This window comes from Miniopterus schreibersii (genome assembly GCF_964146895.1).
Source record: "Miniopterus schreibersii genome assembly, chromosome: 10".
In the NCBI taxonomy this organism is placed as follows: domain Eukaryota; kingdom Metazoa; phylum Chordata; class Mammalia; order Chiroptera; family Miniopteridae; genus Miniopterus; species Miniopterus schreibersii.
This window is the reverse complement of record NC_138110.1, coordinates 31,881,891-31,907,085: the sequence shown is the minus strand read 5'-3', so window position 1 is coordinate 31,907,085 and position 25,195 is coordinate 31,881,891. Positions and strand designations below refer to the sequence as shown.

The window sequence follows — 25,195 nt, the reverse complement described above, 5'->3', positions numbered from 1 at the left end:
AGAAGTCACTGCTTTAATAAATGGTGGGTTAACATTTAAAGGTCATTAACTTCCTTTGAGAAGATTTTGTTTTTAATGCTAAGAGTTATACCTGGCAAAGAAACAAAGATTCTTTCTCAGCTACTAAGGATCAAGGCTCTTTTCACTGTGTGTTTCAGAAAATAGCACAGGTTAACCAAAGGACTTGTATTATTTTAGTTGCTTTTCGTAGCTACTGATCAAAATTCTGAGTTGTTAAACCATTTCCTAACATAAAGAAGAATGTAGGATTGAGAGAAAAAAGAAAACATGTGAAAAGGAAAGTTAGTTTTTGTATAGATTTTAAAAGTTTATCCAAAGAATCAGCTGTGGCAATGTGCTTTCCCCAGTTTTGTTTTGTTCGTGTTTTTAAGGAGTGATTTTCCATCAAAAAGTAAATCACGATTAAAATTTCAAATTACAAGTAAATGTGATGATACTTTAGGATTCTGAAGGAATTTTGAACGTTTTCAGTTACTAACACATCTCCATAAATCATTTCTTAAAAACAATCCAGAAAGAGGAGTCGTCATGCGCAGCTGGCGGGAGCCTGGATCTAGGCTGCGAGTCTGAGCTGGATGGCGCAGAGATGGCCGAGGCCGGTGCCCGCGGGGACGGCGACGGAGGTGAGCGGGATGGCTTCGGCGTGCAAGCCCGTGCCCTTCAAAGTTACGTAGGGTTTCAGTAACTCACGAACTGAATTCCCTACCGCTATAGGCACAATTTTCTGCTAAGTTTTAACCACCTACTTAGATGCATCATCAAACAATTTTGATTCAAAAGGTTGGTACCTAAGAAAAGTAAACAGTTTTTCGCTTTTCGTTTTCAACTGTATAAATTCCCCTGGATAATCTTGAGCATTTTCAGGAGATTTCTCTTGCAAGGTGAGGGGGTTGCCAGAGGGTTTCCAGTGGTTTTATTCTTACATGAGACTTGAGAACGCTGGTGTTTTATGTGTGATTATGCTGATATTTCCTATTGTGATTATAATAGTTTTATAATAGCTTTGTTCCTAGGTTTGTCCATAGTAAATTAAGCTTAGTGTTAACATTCTTCACAGTGAAACAAGGGCCAAATAAGTTATATTTTTGTGAAACACTTTAGAAAAGTAAGCAACCCGGCTAAGGGGGCATTTTCCACCTCCGAATTCTATCCGTGTTAATTCCTTTTTACCTTCCTCTAGACACCTGCATCATGGCTCTGTTGTGTATTGCAGTTGTGGCAAAGTTTTGTTCTGCAAAAGCTGCTGGACTTTATTTTCCACTCTACCCATTGGTCCCACAGGTGGACCCCGATCATGATTTGGGAAGAAGATTGTGTCATTAAAGTAGTCTGTCCGTGGACTCATAGAAATCAGTAAATTATCTGTAAACAAACACACCTTAAAGGATCCTTGCAGAAACATCCTATTTCACTAATAGCCCAAAGCCATTTATTTTATTAATGGCCACAGGAGTCCCCTTGTGCTCTGTTCACGGCTGTGCTTTAAGCTGGTGTGCTTTCTGTTGGTCCCCCTGAGATTGATTCTGCCTCAGCGCCTATCTGATCTGCAGCAGAGATTGCGAAGTAATGTAGGAAACACAGGTTCTTGTCTTAGTAAAATAGCTGAAGTAAGCCTTGTGGACTTTTTAAAAAATCAACCTTCATTGAATTTGATGTCCCTAATCCTATACCTTTTGAAAACTCAACCCTCCACCATTGTAATTGTGCTGTGAGCTTTGGCAGGCCTTCCTGGTTAGCAGGACAAAGCAGCGATGCGTGGCAGTTTCTGGCTTACTGGAAGGACTGGTGAATGTGGCAAACTACTCCTTCAGCAGAATAAAGGGCAATCGTACTGGGTCATTCCTCCAGTTATACTCCCTATTTGCACGAGCACTCGTATGCTGTCTCTCTCAACATATATGTTGAGCTTTTACTGCATGCCAAGTACTGTGCTTGACCTTGCAGTCACAACAGTGAAAATCCGGAACAAAAACAGACCTCTCATGGATGTGATGTTGGCGAAGAGATAGACAGTAGTCAGACAGATATGTAAAATTTATAGTTTAATTCAGTGCTGACACGTGATATTGGGCAAAATAAATTAAATAAGGAAATAAAAGTGGGAGAGAGGGGTACATTTGAGAAAAGACTCAAAGGGAGCAAGGGAGAAGATATTTTAATGGGAGAGAGTTTTAGGTAGAAGAAGCAGCAATTATAAAAGTCTTGGGACAGGAGAGTGTCTAGAATGTTCCAGAAACATCAAGAGGCCAGTGTGGTTGGGAGCCAGAGAGAGTAAGGGGGAGAAGATGGTAATATATGAAGTAAGAGAAGTTACAGGACCAGATTATATAGTGCCTTGATGTTGGCTTCTGCTTTGGGTGAGATGTTAAACCATTGTAGAGATGTGAGAGAAAAGAAAATGATCTCACTTGGGATCACTAAGTACAATATATATAGATACAAGAATATATATATCAGTCTGTCTTCATATAGTATATATGAGCAAGGGAAAAACAGGGAGACTGGTTCGAAAGCTATTGTCATAATTTAGAGAAGAGGAGATGGTTTTTTGAATAAGAGATGGCAGTGGATGTGATAAGGGATTGGATTCTGGGCATATATGAAGGTAGTTCCAATAGGAGCTGCTGAAATAAGTGCAGTTATGAAATAAAGAAGCGTTAGAGATGACTCCAAAGGTTGGGTGTGAACCAACAGAAGAAGAGCATTGCCTTTAATGTGATGGCAAGAATGCAAAAGAATCAGTTTGGGGCAGGGGTTACTGATCAGGAGCTAGTTTGGGACATATTAAGTATGAGATTCATTTTCAACCACCAGGTTGATATGTTCAACAATTGGATCGTCTGTCTTAAATTCACAAGGAAAAACCTTGCTGGAGATGTACATTTGAGAATGGTCAGTTTATAGATGAAATGAGATCACCAAGAAACTGAAGGTAAATTGGAAAGAGAAGAGGCCCAAAGACTAAGCTCAGGGGTACTTGAATTTTAAGAAGTTGAGGGATTATAGGAACCAGCAAATGAGACTGAGGATAAATGGACAGGAGAATTTGTCTGTTCTGGAAACCAAGCGAAGAAAGTCTTTCTGGGGAGTAACCGACTCAAATGTATCAAATGTTTTTGATATGTCAACTTACAGTGAAGACTTAGAAATAGCTATTGGGTCTAGCTTTGGGAAGCTATTGATGAACTTGGCAAGGACAATTTTTGTTGACCTGAACAGAGTGGGCTCAAGAGAATGGGAGAACAGAAATTGGTGACCCCAAGTGTGGACAGTTCTTTCAAGGATTTCTGAAGTAAAGGGAAGGAGGGAAGTGGGGAAAATGGCTAGAAGGGAAAGTGGAACAAAGAGAAACTTTTAAAAAAATAACGAGAGGGAAATATTAAAATAATTGTGTACTGATGGAAAAATCCAGGTGAGGAGGAGAATTTGACAGTGGGGAGGGTATCCTATTGGCATGTGCTTGCTTAGATGAGAGGGAATGGGATCTTTTAAAAAGATGAAGAGCCAGGCCTTAGTAGTATGGAGAAGATCTCTAAGGAAGCAGAGGGAAAGTCAGGGTGTTTGGCTGGAAATAAAGGTCGGTGGGTACCTGTGGGAGAGGGGCTTATAGAAGCTTGCTTCTTACTGCTTCATTTTTCTCAGTGAAATAGGAAACATCCATCAGCTGAGGGTGAGGATAGGAAAGAGTTTTATAGACTTAAGAAGATATGAAATGTTTGCCTAGAGTCTGACGTCATTAAGGACACTCATAAGGTTGCTAATCCTGAATTGAATGCGACCAGTCAGCATGGTTGTACATTTTTCTCCTGTCATGTTCATGACCACTGTACACGTACAGAGTTGGACTTGACTAGAGTTGGGATTTTGCCAGGCGTCAATGATGCAAAGAGCGAGGGGCGAGGGAGCTGCAGGTGCATGAAACAGAGTCAAGATCCATCTCCATGGATTTTAAGTGGGTCGTCGAGGTGCGTGAAGACACCATGTGTGAGGATGGTGTGAGGGAGGAGGTCTCTTTGGGGTAGGATTGCTTGATTTGGTGTTCTAGAGACAGTGAGTTAAAAGAGGTGATGTGCGAGTGGAATGTATTCAGTCGAGTTTAGGGTAACGTTGTGGAATATGTGTCTAAAATGAGAGACGGTGGAGGCTCGGCTTAAGGCTGTCCTGAGTGGTTAGGCAGCGTGTGCACTCACTTTTCAGAGTGGCCTGGCTGAGGGGGGCCATCCATGGCGGAAAGTGAGCAGCCCCCCATCTCCTCACCGTAGTGTCATGGGATGGAACAGGGCCTGCTGGTAGGAAACATTGCTTTTTCTTATTTGCACGAAGATGTTAAGGGTGGTCCTGCCATACAGCATTACAGAATCATCTGTGTGGACTTTGAAACAGACAATTGTGATAGAACTAGCATTGCAAGGGTATGGCATTTAAGAGCTAAAATCTTCATAAACTGAAGGGGAGTAATTCAGATGTTAGTTGGGAGATGAGTGCAGTAAGGAGGAGGAGTTGGTACCATAGTCTGAGGACATGAGGTACAAGGCTAGAGGCATCTAAGCAGCAGGGAGTGGGGTGGGGAAGAGATGTCACCTGGCCCGTTCCCAGCCCAGTGGAACAAGATGTGTGGAAAAGAGAAGGGCTGTTGCCTGAGAGGGTAGAAGGGGAAGAAGCGTTCCTAAGAGAGAGCCAGGTTTTGTAGATTAAGATACAAAGGGAGTGTTCAGAGAGAAGATGGAGATTATAGGAGGTTTTGCTAATTACTAATCCTGAATTTCAGAGGAAACAGTGGGAGGATTTTTGTGGCTGGGAAGGGGTCGGGGAGAGGGTGAGAGCACTCAGCCAATAATTAAACCAAAGCATGATAAACAAACTCCCCCTAATTGGAAATGTGAATGGGTACTTCACAAAATAACACATCCCCACGCATCTCCAGCTAACATGACCAAAACTAGATTTTCTGGCCTCTCCTTTGAAACTACATTAGGGAAATTGCTTTGGGGAATCACTGAAAGAATAGAAAATAGCTGATTTCCTTGCATGTTCCTTGATATGCCCACTTTTGCATCTTATTGCAAACCACAATTGCTTCTTGTAGGACAAGTATATTTTTTAATCCCTGTAAATATGATATATGTATAGTCCATTAACCTGGCCTTAGGATTCATTTTCAAACCTAGATACTGAAAATATATTGAGTGCTTATAATGCCCAGCCTTTGTAAGCTCTTTCCATGTATATTGTTTCATCCTCAGAACATTCCTGTGAGATAGTCACTCCTAGGCTCTGTTATGTTATTTTATTAGCAGTGAGAAAACAAACTTAGAGAGGTTAAATGTCTCATCCAAGTGGCAAGCCCAGGTAGGTGTGTGACACCGAAAATCTGCTGGAACCACAGCGAACACTGTTAGCCAGGAGTCTTGGTGCAGTTTGCCTTAACAACATTCGTCCGGATCTGTTCTGATTATAAACTTGAGAATCTGACAAAGAGGAACCTGTGGCTTATCCAAATGAAGAAGAGGGATACCACATGATTTCTTACAAATTGGTAATTCATTCCATGAAACTGAACTGGTTTAGGTGATTTTCTTGCTTATTCTGTTTCTAATACATATTTGAACCACAAGTTAGAATGGATATAATATCCACACTTCTTACAGCTGTACAAATATACTTTGAAAATATAATCAGAGAAGGTGGGGCACGTGTGGGGACATGGGGACCTGGGAGAAATGGCAGGGCAAGAGGAGGGAGGGGAAGAGGTGGGTGCCACCATCTGTTTTGTTTTGTTTCGTCTGTTTTGTGTGTGTTTTAAATCTTACCCCCTCCCCCTCTTTCATTTCCTCCTTTGGAATGAAATATTGGGAGGTATTGAGTTGATGACTAATAACTATCACTTTGTAAGGTACCCTGTGACAATCCAAAGAATAGACCTCTGCTACTGCAGAGTTATTTCAGACTAACCAAGATTAATTGGCATTTCCTGTCCCATTAAAGGGGTTAAGCAGAGAAGTATTTGAAAAGAAAGCATTTTACAAAAGCTGGTAAGAAAAAAAATCTTAGCAGCTTAATTCCAATCAGTATCACTTGAGTCCTTAGGTAGAATTAAGATAAAAATAGTAATGCATTATTCCTTCTCTTGCAATCAACTGGCTGGAACGACAGATTCTTTTTAAGTGGGAGTTGCTTTGCCAAGATATTTTGTTTTATAGTTTTGTTTAAAATTTTTACAGTGTGGGAAAAGTGGTATATTATTGATTATAGAATTTACAAGACACAGAACTGTAGTTATGTGTTATGTTTCTTTGACTCCTAAACAGTTTCTCAAGTTAATAAGAATTAGGCTTATAGACTTGAGAAAGTAAACTCTTCAAATTTTACAAGCTTAGCTCTAGAGATGGAAGAGTGATTTAGGTGAATCGCTTGATATATCTTTGTTGACAACGCATGACCATTTATGCCAATATAAGTATAGATCTGTGTCACCCAAAGAAAATATTTTGAATTTTATAGGCTATTCTAGTCAGAGATTTATGGGTATGTTTGTGTCTGAGTTGTTTTGTGAGCATAATACATTGGTATATCATAAGTTTGCTCACACATATTAAGTTGACTTACAGCACATTGCTGGCTGCAGAACCGATACAACATATTTTATATAAAATGATACCATCAGTAGATAGTCTTCACCTTTTTCACCTTCTATTTATAAATTATTATTAACAAGAAAATGAGCTTCTCTTTTTGTGGCCCTAATATATTTCATGTTTAAAATCAAAAGCAGCCGTTCTATTTAATTTTTTAAAATGAGGAAATTGGAGAATGCACAATTTTCATCCACAGAGATCAAAAAAGGTTCTGCATGTTATTAACCCTAATGGCTTTCAGGGAGGAAGCAGCAATCTAGCAGGGGAATTAGTATTTTAAGTCTCTATTTAGGGGGAAAAATTAGAGAGAACATATATCCTATGTTTTAGTCCTTAGATCCCAGGGTAAATAACGATCCCAGCAGTTGAAGGATTTTATATGGTCCTTTTTCATTATTCTTCAGGGCCAGTTTTATAAGTGGGTTTCTGATTGTATGATTCTTGGCAGAGTCGTGTTAACTTAATGAAACCTTACTCAGCCCACTCTTTGTTTTTATTGCCTCCGAGGCCACACTTTGAGGGGTAGTTTTTCAAAAGTGAAAAGTGCTTTAAGATGACCTGCAGTGTGTGGCTGGGATGCTGCTGAGACGTCAGTGGCCCCCAGACGAGGGGCTTCCTGGAGGAAGCGCGGGTGCGCTGATGAAGGACCGGCCCCCCCCCCCCCAGTGGCGCTGACAGTTTCCTACAAGGCTGGGGGAGGGGAGGTGGGGGCTGCGGCCTTGCGAAGAGAGTGCTCTGAGTGGCTTTAAAGGATGTCGCCACCCTCTCTGACGGCTCCTTCCTCGTGGCCTTATGGGTCTTGTTTAGCCGGAGGCGTTTTCAGCCACTTGCTCGTAGGATGGCCCGTGTGCCCCCACCTTGCGCTCAGGATCCATTCCTACCTGGTGGCCTTTCCAGACCAGGCTGGAGATGAGGGGGGGACTCCTGCCAGGGCCCCTAATTTTCTCAGGTTCAGCTGATTTGTCTTTTATCTGACATCTGCACTTTCCTGAACAGCTTTATTGGCTCGTGGAGACACCTGCTCTACATTGGTGGCCTAGAGAAACTTAAGTCCGCGAAAGTTATGTTGTTTTAGTTACACATGAAAGAAAATACCAAGGAAAGAGAATCCTGTTCACAGTCAGAAATGACCATCGGCAGGATATAAAACTTCCTCTGCCCACTCTTTCTTGTTTTCCCTCCTTTCATCCCAGCCCACAGTTTTCACAGTTCATGAGAAATATGGGGGACTTCAGAAGTTCATGGAGGCCTTGTCCTCTCATGACAGCATTTTACTTAGACCAGTCGATTCAATTAGAGGCTATTCTAATAGTGAGTGTCCACAGGGATAGGAATCTCACAGCCCCTTTATATTTGTCTTTCTGTATTTTGATAACCTTTATTGTCAAGAATTTTTTCCTTATGCTGAAATCTTTGTGTTTATAATTAAATGAATTTTCTCCCCCCACCCCCGCCCCCTCCCGCCCCATGATGGAGAACAGCTGGACATCATCTAGGTCCTGCCCCCTTCATTTTAACTTCTCCAAAGGGCTTAGCCCAGCTCTTCCAAACATTACTTCTAGGTGCTATTTTTTACTTCTTTTGCCCATCAGGGACCTCTTTTTCTTACATATTTCCCCTTGAACTGTGAACTTTGTTTTGTATGAATGGATTTATACAGGAGCCCTGGAAGAAAACAAAGATTTATTTTTTAAGTGCAGATAAATTAGCACATTTAAGTGTACCGTCCTCATTTTCTGTGCTGTGAGAGAAATATTTCATAATATAGAGATAAGGATCGGAAAGAGACTATGATCTCATAATAAAAACAAACCTCCCCTCAAATAAAATCGAAATTAAAGGTATTCCCACAATTACTCATCATAACTAGCCAAATTTCAGCTTGATTTATGTAGTTTGTGATTAATATGTAGGAACAAAGCACTCATGCTCTTAAAAAAAAATAAAGTACTTTAAAAATTGATACCAGATAATCCATTCTCTCTTTTTTCTCTAAAGCAGCGGTATATAACCTTTTCTTCGACAGTTAGCTACCTGACCACCTTATCTCACTTTCCTTTATGTGCCCTGGAGTTACCTCGTCTGTGTTGAAGTATAAAGTAATTAGTATCAGTGCCCATGAGTGAAGCACTTACCCTTGACCTGAACCAACCTTTTCATGATATTCTCCCCACTTTTTTTCTATTTATCACTTTCCAGGTGGATTGCTACATTTCCATGTAGATGGTTCAGGAACCTAAAGTACTGTAGAACATCACAGGCGTTGTGCAGTACAATAGAAATATCTTCTAATGTTTTTCCTCACGTAGGCAGCTTGCTGTGGAATTACTGTCCCTCATTCTGAGAGAGGAATCTGTACTGCTTCTGCGGTAGGAGGGGTTGGGTGACTAAAGCCTGGTATCTAAAAGATACTTTTTTCCCATTAAATATTTTTATTTCTGATTTGAGTTTCTCTTTTCTTGTCTGAGTTTACAGGGATACTTTTATGGATATTCAGAGATATTAGTAAAACTAAATTGCTCTGGTGACGGAGTGTTTGTGTTTATTAGCTTGGGCTAATGAAGCAGGCTAGAAAATACAGTGAAATTTTCAGTTACATTAGGTCTATTTTATTCATAGATTATATCGTACTAAATATTATCAAGTATCAGTACTTAGAATGTTCAGATGCTTTCTCCCTTGAAAGTTTCTTAGGGGAAGATTATTGTTTCCATTACTTTATCGCTGTTATTGCTCTATTTAATTGCTGGCCTGTCTTGGTATCTCATACTCTTCGAATGTCTTCTCTTGAATGCAACAAGGGAAATTGTTTATATCCAGACACTTAAATCTACCTTGGAGTAGGAATGCTTTGAGAGAGGACATTTTTCCTTAGGATCAAAAAAGGATTAAGGATTTTTTTTTTTTTTTCTGTAAGAAATAGAGTCCAGGGAAGATTTAGTTGGGGCCAGATGGATTTTGCCTGGTCTTTGACACCGTTTTTGACAGTTTTCTGGCATGCATTTTGTTGCTATATATTTCCAGAATATCTGACGTACACAACTGAAAATGTAAGTAGGATGTATGATATATATATACATATATATATATATGTATAACACAATCCAAACATAAGCTTTTTTGATTATTTGCCATCTAAGGATACTTGCAACTTACTTGCTTATTGATCTTTCAAAACAAACTGGAGTTATCATGACTAGGTTTTCATAGACTTGGTTTTTCTCAGGTAAAATGAATAGTTCTCTACAACTGTTCTTTGAAAACTACATTTTAAAAAAGTTACAGTCTCAAAATTAGTACTTGGGTCTTATTCATTGTTTTTCTCCCTGCATTTTGTACAGAGCGTGTGCAATAAAAGTTTTACAACTGTGAATGAATAATTAATAAAAAAGAAATAAGCTTCTTCTATGACCCAGCCCTCTTTTAAAATGCGATTGAATCCTAACATGTGGCACACAGTGCTTAATATACTGTATGGGTGGTTTTTTTTAGTCTTCATCTGAGGATATTTTTCCATTGATTTTTTTTAGAGAGAGTGGAAGGTGGAGGGGAGAGAGAGAGAAACATCAGTGATGAGAGAGCCGTTAATCAGCTGCCTCCTGCACGCCCCCTGCTGGACATCGATCCCACAGCTGGGGCATGTGCCCTGACCGGGAATCGAACGGCGACCTCCTGGATCACAGGTCGATTCTCAACTGCTGAGCCACGCCATCCGGCATGGTTTTTTATTTAAATTTTTTATTTATAAAAACTGTATTAAGCCTATTGTGTATGTTAGGACCATTTCTACGGATAACTGTTTTGATTTGAGATCATCTAGTATGAGGTTTTCGAAAATTGAAAGGGGAATAGTTGGAGGGGGAGCTGATAGAAATTAAATTGATCAAAGAATGCCCCTCTTCCTGCCCTGGTTAGACCTTTGAACACCAGTCACCTCAGATAGCCTGTTACTTATTGTGTAGTTTAGTGAGACACATTGCAATGGATACTTTTGTTGCAGTGACTATATTATGCAAGATCCTGGTCTGTTTTGTGGTTCTGTCCCCACATAGCTCCTGCCATTTCAAGCATTGGGATGTCTAATTTTGACTTATTTTTTTTTTTTTCTCACTATGCAAAGCCTCTAAACTGTGACTGTCATCTTAAAATAAGGCAGTGAGTAAGGACAGCAGAAGGAAGAGTGTCTACATTTAGTGGCAGGTCATACGACTTCCCACTGACTTGCATAGGATGCTTTGAGCTTCAGTTTCCATATTTTCCCTGATTGACTTTAGGATAATTTAAACATTTTAAAAATAAGGCTTCTATTTTCAAAGTTAAAAAAATTCACCTTTTATATATATGCTTCTCCATAATGGAAAACTGTGCTTTGCTGATCTCCCCTTCCGTGAATTCTAATTAAAAACGGTAATTGAAAATTAGCTTTAAAAAGAGATATTTTAGATAAACTTAATGATAAATTTGACAGTTTAGTTTAATAAACATTTATAGATCAACTGCTCTGTGTCTACAAATGTAATTCCCTGAGTTGGTGAGTCTGTGGGTGGTGAGGCAGACACCTCGCCAATCTGGAACTGTTGTTAATTCGTATGCTAAGTTCCACAGAAACATGGTTGGGGGAGGAGTAGGCCTACCTCGGAGACTGGGATAGTCGGGAAAGTTTTGGGGGAGGCTGTTTGAGTTTGGTCTGTCAAGATGAGTTTGTCTGGTCATCTGTTGAGGGACACCTGGGTTGTTTTATATATATATATGGTGGAATACTACTCAGCCACAAAAAAGATGAACCATTGTCATTTGCAACAACATGGATGGATCTCGAGAGTATTATACTAAGTGAAATAAGTCAGATATAAGAGGACAAGAACCATATGGTTTCACTCAGATGTGGGATATAAAGCAAAAAGCAACACATGAACAACAAAAAACCCACCAGAAAACCCTCACAGATACAACAGAATGGTGGTTACCAGAGGAGAGGGTGATGGAGAGAGAATGAAGAGGGTAAAGGGGGTGAAATACAAGGGACAGAAGGAAACTAGACTTCAGGCTAGAGTGTACAGATGTTGTATTATAAAGTTGTACATCTGACATTTATATAATGTTATTAACCAGTGTTACCTGAATAACTTTAATTTAAAAAAAATGAGTTTGCTAGGCAGAGAGATGGCGAAAGGGTACTTGGAAGAGGGACAGTCAGAGCAATTGCAAGAAATACAGCAAGTATATGTGTTCAGGAAATACCACAGGGTCTCTGTGGGCTGGACCGGAGGGGGCGGGAGTTGGGGAGGCGACCAAGATGCGAGACTGAAGGAGGGACAGAGCCAAGACTGTGTTCGGATTCCTCCCTTCTTTGTGTCTCAGGTTAAAGAGCAAAGCCCCCTTGCAGCTAGATGGGGGGGAATGCCACCCTACCTTCTCTCTGGCACTCGACTTTAAAAACATGACTCCTAACCCGGTTGGGTCACCTTTCAAGGTGGACGGTGAACGGAGAAGCGGGGAGCGCGGCCGCCCGGAGGCCGAGGAGAGGCCGAGGCGCAGCCTTGCCGGACCGGTCCCCGCGTCTCGCCTCCGCGCCCGTCCCCTGACGGCCTGCGGCCCTCCGCCCGCTTTGCTCCCGAGCTTTCTCAGCAGAATGTTCTGGAGGACGGCTCTGGGAATCTGAGGGTGAGAGCTGAGGTAGATGAGCGGCAAATCCTGAGACTCCCAGTAACTGTTCGAATTTAAAAGCAGCAAATTAGCCTTGAACTCTGTTTTTGGTTTTCCCAGTCGGGGCAGGAAAGCGGTGTGTAGACGGAAATCGTATTTCTATACCTCTAACATTTCCCCCTCATCTTCAGTTTGTCCACCCAGGAAAGAGCGGGCCGTCTAGTGGGGCTTCCAGGGTATAAAATCCTGGCATTGGTTTTGCGATGGTGCCAGCGCGTGGTTAGGAAAAAGAGCTCCCGTTCTGTTTTGAATGCCAAGGAGATTTCACTTTCTAAGCTGCACATCAGTGTTTGATATTTATTGGATAAAACATCTGTCCTAATTCTTCAGTTTCCTGGCTCCTGTTGTAACTTCACCTACAGGGATTTCCCCTGGTCCTTTCTTTAACATTAATTTTCTTTGGCTTGGATTTCAGAGGCCAGACGAAGTCCCTTAGCTAAATACTCAGGCAGCTGTTTAAAATAAACCCTCTATTATTTATTTATCATATCTGTTATTAAGAAAGCTGCAGGAATAGGTAAAAGTAGAAACCATGTGTTGTGTCAGAATATAAATCTGCATGAACCTGCACAGTCCAACTACTTAGTGTTTGTACATTTATCACCCTCATCATATACATGGCAAAAAAATAAATTATGCGACACGTATGCCCATGTTGAGTCTGTATAGTTACGACACACACGTGCACACACATACTGTTTGAAATCTAGGGATTCATTGCATTGTGCCCCACCCGTGTTTTTCTTTCTTTTTTTTTTCCTTAAAAGTATTTTTAAGCCAAAGGAATACTCACTTATAGATTTTATTTTCAATTACATTTACATTCGTTAAGATTCTATAATTACTTTATCAGAAATAATTAGGGAAAATAGTTTGACCTAGAAAAATAGGACTAAATTCTAGAAAGAAGGTTTGGGGAGAAAAGTGCCTAGGAAGTAAAGGAGTTCTCATAATGATTCACTGGGGTCTTGGAAGGCAAGATAAAGCAAAATAGAGTTGGTTTAAAGGGAAATGAATCATCTTGAGAAAAAACCTCATAGTGTTTTTTGACACTGTTTCAGTTTTATTATTCCGCCTTCCATCTGAAGTTCCGGACTCTAAACTGAACAAAATCTTTCTGTTGGAAACACTGTGTAAATATATGTGAATCAGTGCTAACACTGAGTTTAATAGTGGACTTAAACTACACAGCATATGTGGTGATGCTGAAATAGATATCATGATGCCAGTGGTTTCCTACGTCCGGGAGAGAGAGAGCAAGTTGTAAGTTAGGTCTCTGTTGCCCTCAGGAAGGGCGGCTGATTGTAGCAGTCAGAAAATACAGAGGCCACGAGGCTTTCATTACACGTACACTGATTAAACGTTTGTTGGCTTTTGATCCTGCTGCATTGAAGTTTACCTTCGAAACACTTATGAAGAATATCATTTCCTAAGAAAATTGGTAAATTTGTTTAGATGTCCAGTAGGCAGAGCATTCTCGTGTTTTCCATAAAGTCCCTAATACCCATGTACTGCATTTGGTTCTTCTTCTTAATCAGTAAGTTTCCATTTTCTAGATGGAAATACCGCTCTAAGAATGTAAACGTGATTACACATATTTTCTAATGCACACTTTACTTCTGCCTAGGATGACCATTCGTTTAGGCCTGGTCACCTGGGATCCTGTATTCCACCTGCCAGCTTCCTCTCACCCCCACCCTCTAATTTGTCACATTTCATAGAGACTTCAGAACATTGAAGAGGCCATCAATGTAATCAGCATAAAAATAAATTAATCTTTATCTTGTAAACTGATGATTTTTAAAAATATTTCTTGATAAGTAAGCTTTGTCAAAGTGTTACAAACGACTCTAGTGACCATTTCATGGAGAGAAGCCTAGAGGCCGTGGTTTATGCAGGCAGTGTGATAAAATGTTGCTTAACTAGAACATTTAGACTGTTTTAAGGGAAAATGTCATATTGTATCAAATAGAAATAGTCACCTGATCTTTAATTCAAAGACTTCTCTCACTATATCCATGGGCAAATCCTTTTGCTACTTTAACCATAGCATTTCCTGGGCCAATCATTTTCAGGAGCAGTTCTCAATTTTTTCATGTCAGGGGCTAAATGAGTTGTTCCCTGTGCCCTTATTAACTTCCATTTCAGTACTGCTAACATGATACAAGTAAATTAAGCTTCTTTAGACACTGAATTTTCTGCATCAGTTCTTGGCTTTGAGACCAAATATTTTAAGTGGAAAATTAGGAGCCTGGCCTTGGAATCCAGCTCAACTGTTTCATTGGCGGTGTGACTATGGGCAAGTTACTGACCCTTTCTGAACTCGAGTTCCCTCTCTCCGGTATGGAGATAATACCTGTCCATCTTGCAAAGAAGCTGCAAGGATGAAGTGAAATCACATATGTTAAGTGCCTGGCGTTAATAGCTAACTATTTTATCTTCCAAAACGTGTGGATTTTGGCTTCCTGATTACTTTCTGTATTAAAACAAAATTTGATTAACTCTTTTTTCCAAACATTATCTTTCATGAACCGCATTTTTATTTCTGGGCAGTATGTGTTTGAGTCTATCAAAAGCTGTTTGAGTGCTCTCAACACTGGGTGCCTCCATATGCTTCCATGTTTGACTAGAATAATTTGTACTCTACCTTTTTTTTTTTTTTTAACTACACTAAGGTCAGAATCCTCCCAAGCTACTATTCCTTGGAAAATTTTCTTTGATTAGTGTTAACTTTGTGGCCCTTAAAAAGTCCCATTTTGAGCTTTTACACTATGTTCTTAAGTTGTTTTCTGCCATCTGACTTCCTCTTGCCTCCTCCCTTGACATATGCCTCCATTGGGCCACCAAGCATAGCACCTCCTCACTGTGATTTTCGCCCCTAGTGTGCACAGACAAGGGCCTGCACCGGTGCTCTTGCCAGAGCCACTCCTCCTCCTGGTCTCTCAGGTGGAGGGTTTGAGGACTCCCACAGGTTTCACAGAGAAGCAAGTGAATGTGGGCCCTTTGGTTATCCGTGTCAACAACGCGTTGGTTTTTCAAAAAAAGCAGTCTTGCCCTGCCGGCGTTACTCAGTGGTTGAGCATCGACCTGTGCGATCCAGGAGATCGAGGTTTGATTCCCAGGCAGGGCACGTGCCCGGGTGGCAGGCTGGATCCCCAGTAAGGGGCGTGCAGGAGGCAGCTGATCAAGGATGACTCTCTCATCATTGATGTTTCTAGCTCTCTCTCCCCTTCTCCCTCTCCCTTCTTCTCTCTGAAATCAATAAAAATGTATTTTAAAACAAACAAACAGTCTTTTCTAAGAAAATGTCTTTTGTAGAGTAAGCAACAGGAAAGCTTGACTCTGGTACAACTGCCCAATCATATTACAATCTGCACAGGGCTCAATTTTCTTGAAAATAATTGTCTAAAATTGACACCCAGCATGTTGGATTTCATTTTTTCTTCTCCATACTATGTAACTTGGCCCATAGGAGAGGATGGACATCCTTTTGTAGGAGGAAAGAATTACAGCCTCCAAGGTTGATAGATTTAAAGCAATTTCATTAATTTAGATTGTTTCTTCACAATACTAAGCATTGCCTAACCTCCATACTCAGATTTGCAAAGTCTCTACTGACTCCCAACTCGTGAGGCAGATATTCTGCTCGTTTTTATGTCCATACAATAGCCCTATGACATAGGCATTATCATCAACTAGTGGTAAGAAAATGGAGACTTAGGTTAAATGTAACTGTGGCCATGCAGTTATTAAATAATCCCTTCTTTCAAATTTAGATGCTCTTCTTTTTACTTTGCTCTTTTGCTTTATTTTAGGTATTCATTTTCATTTGGAGAAAAGCTCTGACTTAATTACAGTGGATATAAAAAAAAGGAATTCAAATTAGTAATATCATTATCTCTCTCTGTTTCCAGTTTGTGCAAAGCAGGTAACTGAGGAAGCATCTTCCACTCGAGATTCAAGCCTTACTAACACAGCAGTACAAAGCAAGTTAGTGTCTTCCTTTCAGCAGCACACCAAAAAGGCTCTTAAACAGGTAAGACAGCTGGCATTTGTTCTCTGTGTGTGGTTCTGCCTGCTTAAGGTAATGGGTTCTTATGTGGAGAAAGTACAATAAATAAGAACATAGCAATCAGAAGACAATAAAAATGTCCTGAATTCAACCACTTCCATAATATTTAGTGCACTAATTTTAATCTATGCTAAAAGTGAGGAGAGGCTTCTTTGAGTACCTTGATGTAAAATAGAAGAGAGAAAATGTGTTTGGAAACATATAAAAACTTACATTAAGTTTTTTTTGCATGTGATTTGTAATAACCATATTGGGTTCATAAATGCAATGAATGTTTTGAAAACAGTTGTCTCCATTTATGGTCTCGTGTTTATCTGACAGTTGACATAAAAAATAAACAGATAATTAATTTCCTTTTCATTACCGAGATGCATTAAGTTACAAATAAGAAAAATAGTAATTGTGGCTTGCTTACATCTAGAATATCTATATTTAATGAGCCAACGCTTATTTGGTGCTGAATGGAGGTTTCCTTTGCAGTATGGTCCTGATAACACATAAGCAGTCTTGACCTTGTCCAGAGATAGAGGTGAGAGGTGACGGTTATGAGGTTGAACTCTGGGCTTGGACATACCCTGGTTTCAATTTTTGCTGCTCACTGTGGGTCTCTGGGCAAGCCACTTTTATTCTCGGAATCTCAAATTCTATTTCTAGAAAATGTGGGAATGATCTGAGAATTGAGCAAGACGAAACACTGATAGCACATGGTGGAGTGAGCGCCCAGTCCATGGTAATCACTCCCTCCATGTAGCTATGGCTGGCACACTGGCACGTGCTCAGTTGTGCAGGGAAGAAACGGAGGAGATGCTGTTGTTAGATGGGGACATTGTGTGATGGTCATACTAATAATGTTAATAAATAGAAGGTTCACATATTCAACCTTGAATTTATGGTTTCCCCCTGTGTAACTGCTTTACTCTTACATTTTTATTTTGATCCGTGTGTGACAGTCTCCCTTACCAAGTCTGGTGTCATTCTAGTGAGAGAGTATTTATAACAAGGAAAGAGAAACGATGTTTCAAAATAAAGTTCAACGTTCCTTTAAAAGTTCCTTCAATCTGTAAAGCTTCTTAATACTCACACCCAACCTCCTAGGTTTAGACCCTCTCTACCTACTTTTCCTCTGCTTCAAACAAAGAAACTTAGGAAAGAAGTTTAACAATTTTGTACTGAATTATGTTATTTTTTATAATGTGTTAATTATTGAAATTGCAGTATTTACACTCAATGGGATTATATCCGTGGTAGTAACAATATTTCATCCTGCATAGCTCAGATAATCTTTGCTCTTTATATCATTGTTCTTGTGAAATGTTTTAGAGTCCAAAGAACAAAATTGAACTCAGTGCTGAGGTCCCTTTTAAATTTCTGAAATAAAGGGTGGATGGTGGTAGGGAAGCCTAGGACAGGCTTATTCAGGTGGTAAATAGGATGCAGGTAATAAAATACTAACCAGGCTAGAACAAAAGATACAAAACTGGATACTACTGGTAGTCGTAGCATTTAAGAAACCTAAATGTGATCGTAAATGAAACTCATACTTCTGAAGAGCAGTGATTTAGAAAATGTGCACACCGTGAAATCCTCCCGTGTATGAATGCAAAGATAAAAATTGACATCTCTGTATTGTCACGTCTCATTACTTTTTACTTCCTTCATTTTGGTTTCATATCATTTAAACATTTTTTACAATCACTAAAACATTGCACAACTTTGAGTTAGTGGTTTTTTGTTTTGTTTTATTGTAGAGCATGTGTTCGGGGGAAGTGGCGCTTGCTTAGGATCTAAGCCTTGTTTCAAGAAATCTGTACTGAAAACTTTTTGATGTCCAGAAAGAGCTACTTATTAATTTCTTTAAACATCCCATTGTATAACCAAGTAACAAATGAGTTACCGGGGGAATATGGCACACTGTAGAGCAGCTATGCTAATGTTTGATTAATAATCAAATTCGTATTGGAAATACATTTAGAAGAAAAGCTGTTCTTGCAGAATTTTGCTCAGTATCCCTATAATTGCTGAATTTCTTAAGACAGCATTTCAAAAATTGACTGAACATGAGGCATTTTAAATTGTAGCAGCTCAGCAAATCTGCAGCTTACCTTTCTTTTGGATAGCTGAATGGTCCTGTAGAAGTTTTGTAAGTGTATATATCATATAGACACATATATCCACATATTTGTGTTCTGTGCTTGTGAATATGTTTTGTGTATGTATTTACATGCACAAATCATAATTTTATGAATGTAGGGCCTGCCGAATGACCCGAATAATAGTTGCATTAGCTGACATTTACTTTTCTGAATCCTAGGCGTTATGCTCTGCCTTTTACATGTGCTATCCCATTTAATCCTCACACAAATCTTTTCAAGTATGTACTAGCATCCCCATTTTTCAAACGAGGAAACTAAGGTCCAGAGGAGTTAGAGAACTTGCCTAAGGCCGTCCAGTGAGTAAATCTTGGGGATGACATTTCAACCCAGAGTCATGGTTTCAGATAGTCCCCTCTTAACTCATATCCCCTTTCAGCATGTGTTATATAACAGGATAGGTGAATTTTTGACATAAAGAAAATTTACATTCTTGAACATCTGTATAATGTAAGGAAAGGAAAATAGCATAGTCATTAAGAGTATTATTTCCAAACACAGACTGCTCATGTTCAGTATCAGCATATGTTAGTGGTAGGCACTCAGGTATATGAGCTCACCATTTTACTAGAAGTATATTCTGAATCAGCAGGGCTTTGGTAGTTCAAGTGTACATTGGCCAGTGTAGATTCTCAGAAGTAGGTGAAAAAAAGCCACATCAAAATCCAATAACTTTATACTCTTCAATATAGTTACAAATAATAATTTAAAGCAAACCACCATACGAAATAAGCCAGATATATTTCCCAGTCCTGAGCCCACCCCCTACCCCAGCCCTGAAGCCTGTGGCTGTAGAGGGTGGTTTTTCCTGGGCAATGCTGTCGACTGCGAGGCATGTACAGGCCGGTAACTATGGAGGCGATAGTGCCGTTGGCTATTGACATCGATTGCTTTCTTTGTTCCTAAATACTTGGAACCACCTTCTTCCTGATCGTCAAAATGTTAGTTATCATCATATGTTGGGTGTAATTGCATCAATAATATATTGTGATTTCAGTAGTTTGCTTTTTGTTTTTCTCTGAATACGCGTGTTCAGAAGCGTCTGGAGAGTAACAGGTTGCTGAAAATTACCTTGTTTCCTGTCTTCTTTCTGCCTTGTTATTTTAGCTGTAATGATCCTAAAATGTATGAGATGAATTAGATTTTGAATTTTAAAGAAGAGGAATTAAGAAAGATTAAATTCTGGAAGTTTTTAAACAGAGTCAGATGAACGACTGAGGAGGAGGTCTGTTTCGGGAGGTAACGCGGTGGGAAACAGCCTCTCCGTGGTGTTCTCATTGGTTTGACTTCCTGCATTATTTATGTAGAGTTTTAGAATTTATTCATAAAGTTGCACATCCCTTTTCCGTCTTCATATCACAAAGCAGATATGTTCTTGGCACTTTGCTTTAGCTTTATATGTTTGACCGGGACTGCGAAATTCCAAAGGTTATGTTGCACGATAGCAGTTTCTGAACGTGGGCGTGGACATTTAGCGTGCTGGCAACAATGCACGTTGTCGGTGCCTGACACAGCCAGCTGTTTCATATGTGTGTACTTGTAATTATTTTAGCATTCACAGCGTGTGGTATTTTCAGATTTTTCAGGGAAGGGCTTATTACTTTCAGTGCGTTCTTAAGTTACATCGTTGGTGGTGTTTTTCAGCTAAAATAAAGCAGGCGTTACTTGTTTATGCAAATTCCAAGTTAATACAAGAGCCTCTGGTTTTAGGTTTTATTTTTGATTAGGGTTGAAATGAGAGCCCTGTCATGTTTGCGTAGTTATCTGACAAGCTTTCTGTTTATAAATTTAAATGTTTACCTAAAGGTTTTCTTGTCTCCTTTTTAAATGGAATTTATTGGGGTGACATTGATTAACAAAATTATGCAGTTGCAGGGATACAATTCTACAATACAGCATCTGCATTGTCTCTTATAAAAAGAGACTATTGAGATACGTCTCTAGAGACAAGCATGCTGAGGCAGCATCTTTTGGTTTCTTTCTTTTCGCATAGACCTAAAATTGTAATTGAGGTATGATGGGGTCTTTGCTTTTCCTAGGCTAGTTTAGCTCTGCAGTGTTTCCTTTAAGAAGTAAGTTTATTTCCAAGTTTTGGCCTGTAAGTTTCTTTCATATTGAATGGTACCTGAAAGTATTAAACTTGGCAAGTCCAATATACTCTGTAGTCTGGACATGAGGACATTATACCTGTGGGCAGCCATGGTAAGTCTGCATTTTCACTTGCCTGCTGCTTGTTTATTTAGGTTCCGATATTGCTTCTTTCTGGATTTGAAATCACAGGATTTAAAGTTGTTAAATGAGCTATTTATTAGCATTTCAATGTAGAGCTAAGGCTTGAGTAGTTAGAGGTGCCTCTTAGATATCATGCCCCTAAAATGCATCGAGACTAATAGAGTAAGTACCATCAATGTCAAAATAAAACCATATGCAGATTGAACAACAGCGCCACCAGGGCTAATTAATACTTTTGCTGTGGAATACAAAAGCCCGAATCCCCCCAATTTGTCGCCACAACAACAAAAATTTCCATTTTCATGGTACCCCTGTGCAGAGCAAACCTTCCAGTACCAACTAAAGTGGCTTTGCTAATCCTATTTTCTTAATCTATTACATGGATTTACATTTTCTAGGCTGTGGGATACCTAATCTTAGATAATTACAAGTTAAATAGCATTTCACTTCTATTATATTTGTAACATAATATAAAATAGAAACTTTTGTTCTCTTGGAATGTTAGCTAGCACTCCAAGTTGAGGACAATGGGATACAAGTTACCCTGTTGCGAAGAGAGGTGCTAGACACAGCTTCAAAGGCATTACTGAGAGAAGGCCAGATGGCCGCTGACCATCCCCCAACAGCCTATATAGAAGCAGCTCTGTGGATTTCCTATTTAAAACATCTTAGCAACACTGTCTCTGTGCATTACTCTGCTAGTGAAATCTTTCTCTGACTCTACAACCTCGCACTTAACCATTGCACCCCACAGTCATCGCCGCAGCTCTGCAGCAGCCCTGTTCCTTGGCAGGTCAGCACCTTAGAAGGGGGGGATTTTACTCCCTCTCTTGGGCAGTGGTCAGACTCATTTACGTGGTGAGGTGAGGAGCACTGGGAATGGTGTTTAGTAGGTGTCAAAGATTGGTACCCTCAGCCTGACTTTGGCTCAGAATCGTCTTTGTTTTATCTGGCACATTGTTTAAAAACAGGAAAACTCACCTAAAAATCCTAAAAGTCCAGTTGTGTTGGTGCTCTTGAGCGGGTCCTGCGCCCTGCAGGGGGGTGTGTGTGTTCCCACTCACTTCAGCCTCCCCCTCTGTTGTCTTACCCCCGGCCTGTGTGGTCCAAGAAGCATTGTACATTTGTCAAGGATTGCGAGTACACAAGCAGCATATGTGTGAGGGGTGGTTCTCCATGTAATTGCAGAAATATAGTTACATAACCAAAAAGCAGTATCGAGCCCTCCAATGAGAGACCAGGAATATCAGAAATATATTAATATGTGTAATAATATAGGGCAGGATTCACTACACCACCTGCCTTGTGGACATGACAAATGCCAGAGTTCTCTTGTTTGGAGCCAGTCCAGATTATCCTAAATATCTCATTTGAAGTCAACATTATTTCCCCCCCCATTCTTTCACATTGAAGGAGCCAGTGTCCAGAGTCAAATAAATCCTGCCTTATACACAGTGAATCGGAATATTCAAGGAGCCTAAAATGACTGTGGATCTAGTAAATGTGGTCAAGCTGCTGCTGCTTATAGCTGAGCTCAGGTGCTCCTCAGAGGTTACTGGTAGCCTGCTGCTTTACTGCAGTGACAGACTTCCCAGTTTTTGCTTATTTGCCCCTAGAAAAGTTATTTTGGCTCAAATATAATTATTGGTTTTTTAGAGGTAAAACAAAAAAGTATGTATATCTTCCATACTCTTAAAATAATCTTTTTCTTTTTTTTTTGACATGGTGGGCATTTCCTTTTGGTCACCTACAGGCTCAAAGTGTTGCATTTTAGTATTTTAAAAAATGTTATATTAAGAAATATTGTTTAAATTTCTGAGTAGGAAATACATATTCAGAAAAAAAAAATCTTTGAAATGGGCTCAATATTGATTAGTATTCTTTTATCCCCTACCTTGGTTCCACCATAACTCTTTAAAGTTCAAAATAGCTATGGTGGTTTTTTGTTTTGTTTTGTTAATTCTTGCCCGGGGATATTTTTTTCCATTTATTTATTTTATTTTTTAGAGAGAGTGGGGGGGGGAAGGGCAGAGAGAGACAGAGAGAGAAACATCAATGTGAGAGACACATGTAGATTGGTTGCCTCCCACATGTACCCTGACCAGGCTGGGGATCAAACCTGCAACCCAGGTGCATGCCCTTGACCGGGAATTGAATCGAGACCCTTTGGTGCACCGGCTGACACACTAACCACTGAGGCACACAGGCCAGGGCAGCTGTAGGTTTTTATTGTTATTATAATATTATTTCTGTCGTGATTTCTTTTTATCCATCTACTAATTTTTCTATTACAGAGTCTCCTCAGCTCTAAAAATTGAGGATGAAATTTTTATGACTTTAATTATTACCACAAAATGCTGTAAAAAGGCAGGCCATCTTTGACTTTATGATTCAAGCTTCTAGTCTTTTTATTTCATCTCTCTCTCTCTCTTTTTTTAACCAACATTTTCCAAAATACATCTCTTTACCCTGACATAAAATATAAAATACCTATTTGAATTGCCAAGGGAAATAGTTTAAATCTATCATGTAGAACCTCCTAAAAACTTGCCACCCTTCATACAGGTTTTACTGTTTTGTGAGTTCTTAGATAGTGGGCAAAGGTGGACTTAATTGTAATTTAAAGCACTGCATTGCCTCATTCTCTTTTATTACTGGGTTGACAGGTTAAGGTTTATAAATTGCTTTGTGTTCTCACACAAGAGTAGAGAGACTTGCGCAGTTACGTGTACACCAAATGTCTTAAACAGCACATGCTCTCATTAAATATATTACTGAGAGCAAGCGAAAGGTGAGGAGGATGGCATCTTACTCATTTTTATATCTCTTGCCCGCGCCGCCCCAGTGCCTGGTACTTTATAAAAGCTCAATACAACTAAAAATTGAAGGGAAAGATGTCTTGTGTTATCATTAGCAACAGAATCATTTGTGATAGATTTCTCAAGCCACTCACTTTCCCATCTGGTTTTAAATATAATCTGAATGTGCCGCTTCTTATTTAAATGGTATTTAATTTTTCACTTCTGTAATTATTGGATTGCTAAATCTTGAGATCAACAAGTTGGACATTCAGCTAATCCCCTTTGCAAATAAAATGGCATCGTTTCTGACAGGAAGGGGATATATAGTCAGCGCAGTGTTTCAGCAGATTGTGACAGCTATTGGTCGAAGAACATTAATCAAGTAACTGAGATGTTATAAAACTGGAAGAAATTACACTGAAACCAGGAATCAAAAGGTCTGCGACTGTCTGGGGTCAGCCTTTGAACCTTCCTGAGGAATTTTAGCATTCCTGGAAGTGTGAATTTAACGTCTCTTCGGTTTTGTGTGCTTAAGACCCTTTTTATTACAGGTAATTTTCAGCGTAAATCAATTAGCTACCTAAGCTGTATTTCAGAACTTTTAAATATCTTTCATTTCATTATCATCACCACGGTTGATTCACTTATGAATCACACAACACTCCCGTTTAGAGAGATTTATTCTCGTATCAGTTTATTTTTTGCCTGGATTTGCCAGAATGCTGTCCTGTTCGTGTTCTGAAGGTTAATGCCCAAAGTCAAGCAGACAGAAGCCAAGTGCTGCAAGGTTTCCAAGATTAGGACTGATTCCCTTCACAGAAATAAATGATTCCTGCCATGTTCGGTGATTTTGTGCAGCGCTGCCCACGGCCGAGTGGGCGCATCAATACCGTAGCCCTACCTGCTGTACATACTGATGACACTCGGCGTTACCGTGATTGACTGAGCGGTGCCCCGGGGAGGACGCACCTGCGAGCGAAGTGCAGACACATATATTTTTATCCTGGTCTCGAAACATTTATTTTACATTTATTTTACTTGGGAGTCATGGTTTCAGATTCCAGGGGCTTTCAAGCCACACTGCTCAGGTAGTACAAACCTTTGTGCTGCTCTGTTTTCAGAATTATACCCCAAAGATGGTCTCAGGTTTTTACGTTTTGCCAAAGCTTTTGAAGGGAAAATGACATGAAGGTGACTGTTAAGAATCCTGACAGATTAGCAACTCTGTGGAATTTAAGTCTCTGAAGAGGGTCTATCTAATGGGCGAATGGGTCATTTAATTCAATCACAAGAAATCATGTTGGCTCTATTTTTATGTTATATTTTATTACCATGTTTTATAGGCTCTGAGGCAGCAGCAGAAAAGAAGAAATGGAGTCTCAATGATGGTAAACAAGACTGTTCCTCGCGTTGTTTTGACACCATTAAAGGTGTCTGATGAGCAGTCGGATTCGCCTTCAGGTAAAGAGCTCCAATGTGGTGTGCGGGGCCGGCTTCTCCCCGTGAGACCCTCCCCCAGAGGGGGAGGTCAGGAATTTCCTCTGCAACTGAATAACATTTCCACTTGAGGTTTTGTTT

General features: G+C 39.8%; 1 protein-coding gene across 4 annotated transcripts in view; it reads left to right on the top strand.

Annotated features, from left to right (window-relative positions):
* The window catches only part of ASXL3 (ASXL transcriptional regulator 3), a 160,574-nt gene that overhangs the window by 65,954 nt on the left and 69,425 nt on the right, over nt 1-25,195 (top strand). For 3 of the 4 annotated variants that reach the window (XM_081150242.1, XM_081150239.1, XM_081150238.1), the window contains 3 exons: nt 536-644; nt 16,277-16,398; nt 24,961-25,078. In XM_081150242.1, coding sequence (XP_081006368.1) covers nt 536-644; nt 16,277-16,398; nt 24,961-25,078 — 349 coding nt within the window. The remainder of the gene's footprint in view (nt 1-535; nt 645-16,276; nt 16,399-24,960; nt 25,079-25,195) is intronic. The other variant, XM_081150240.1, reaches the window with a different exon arrangement.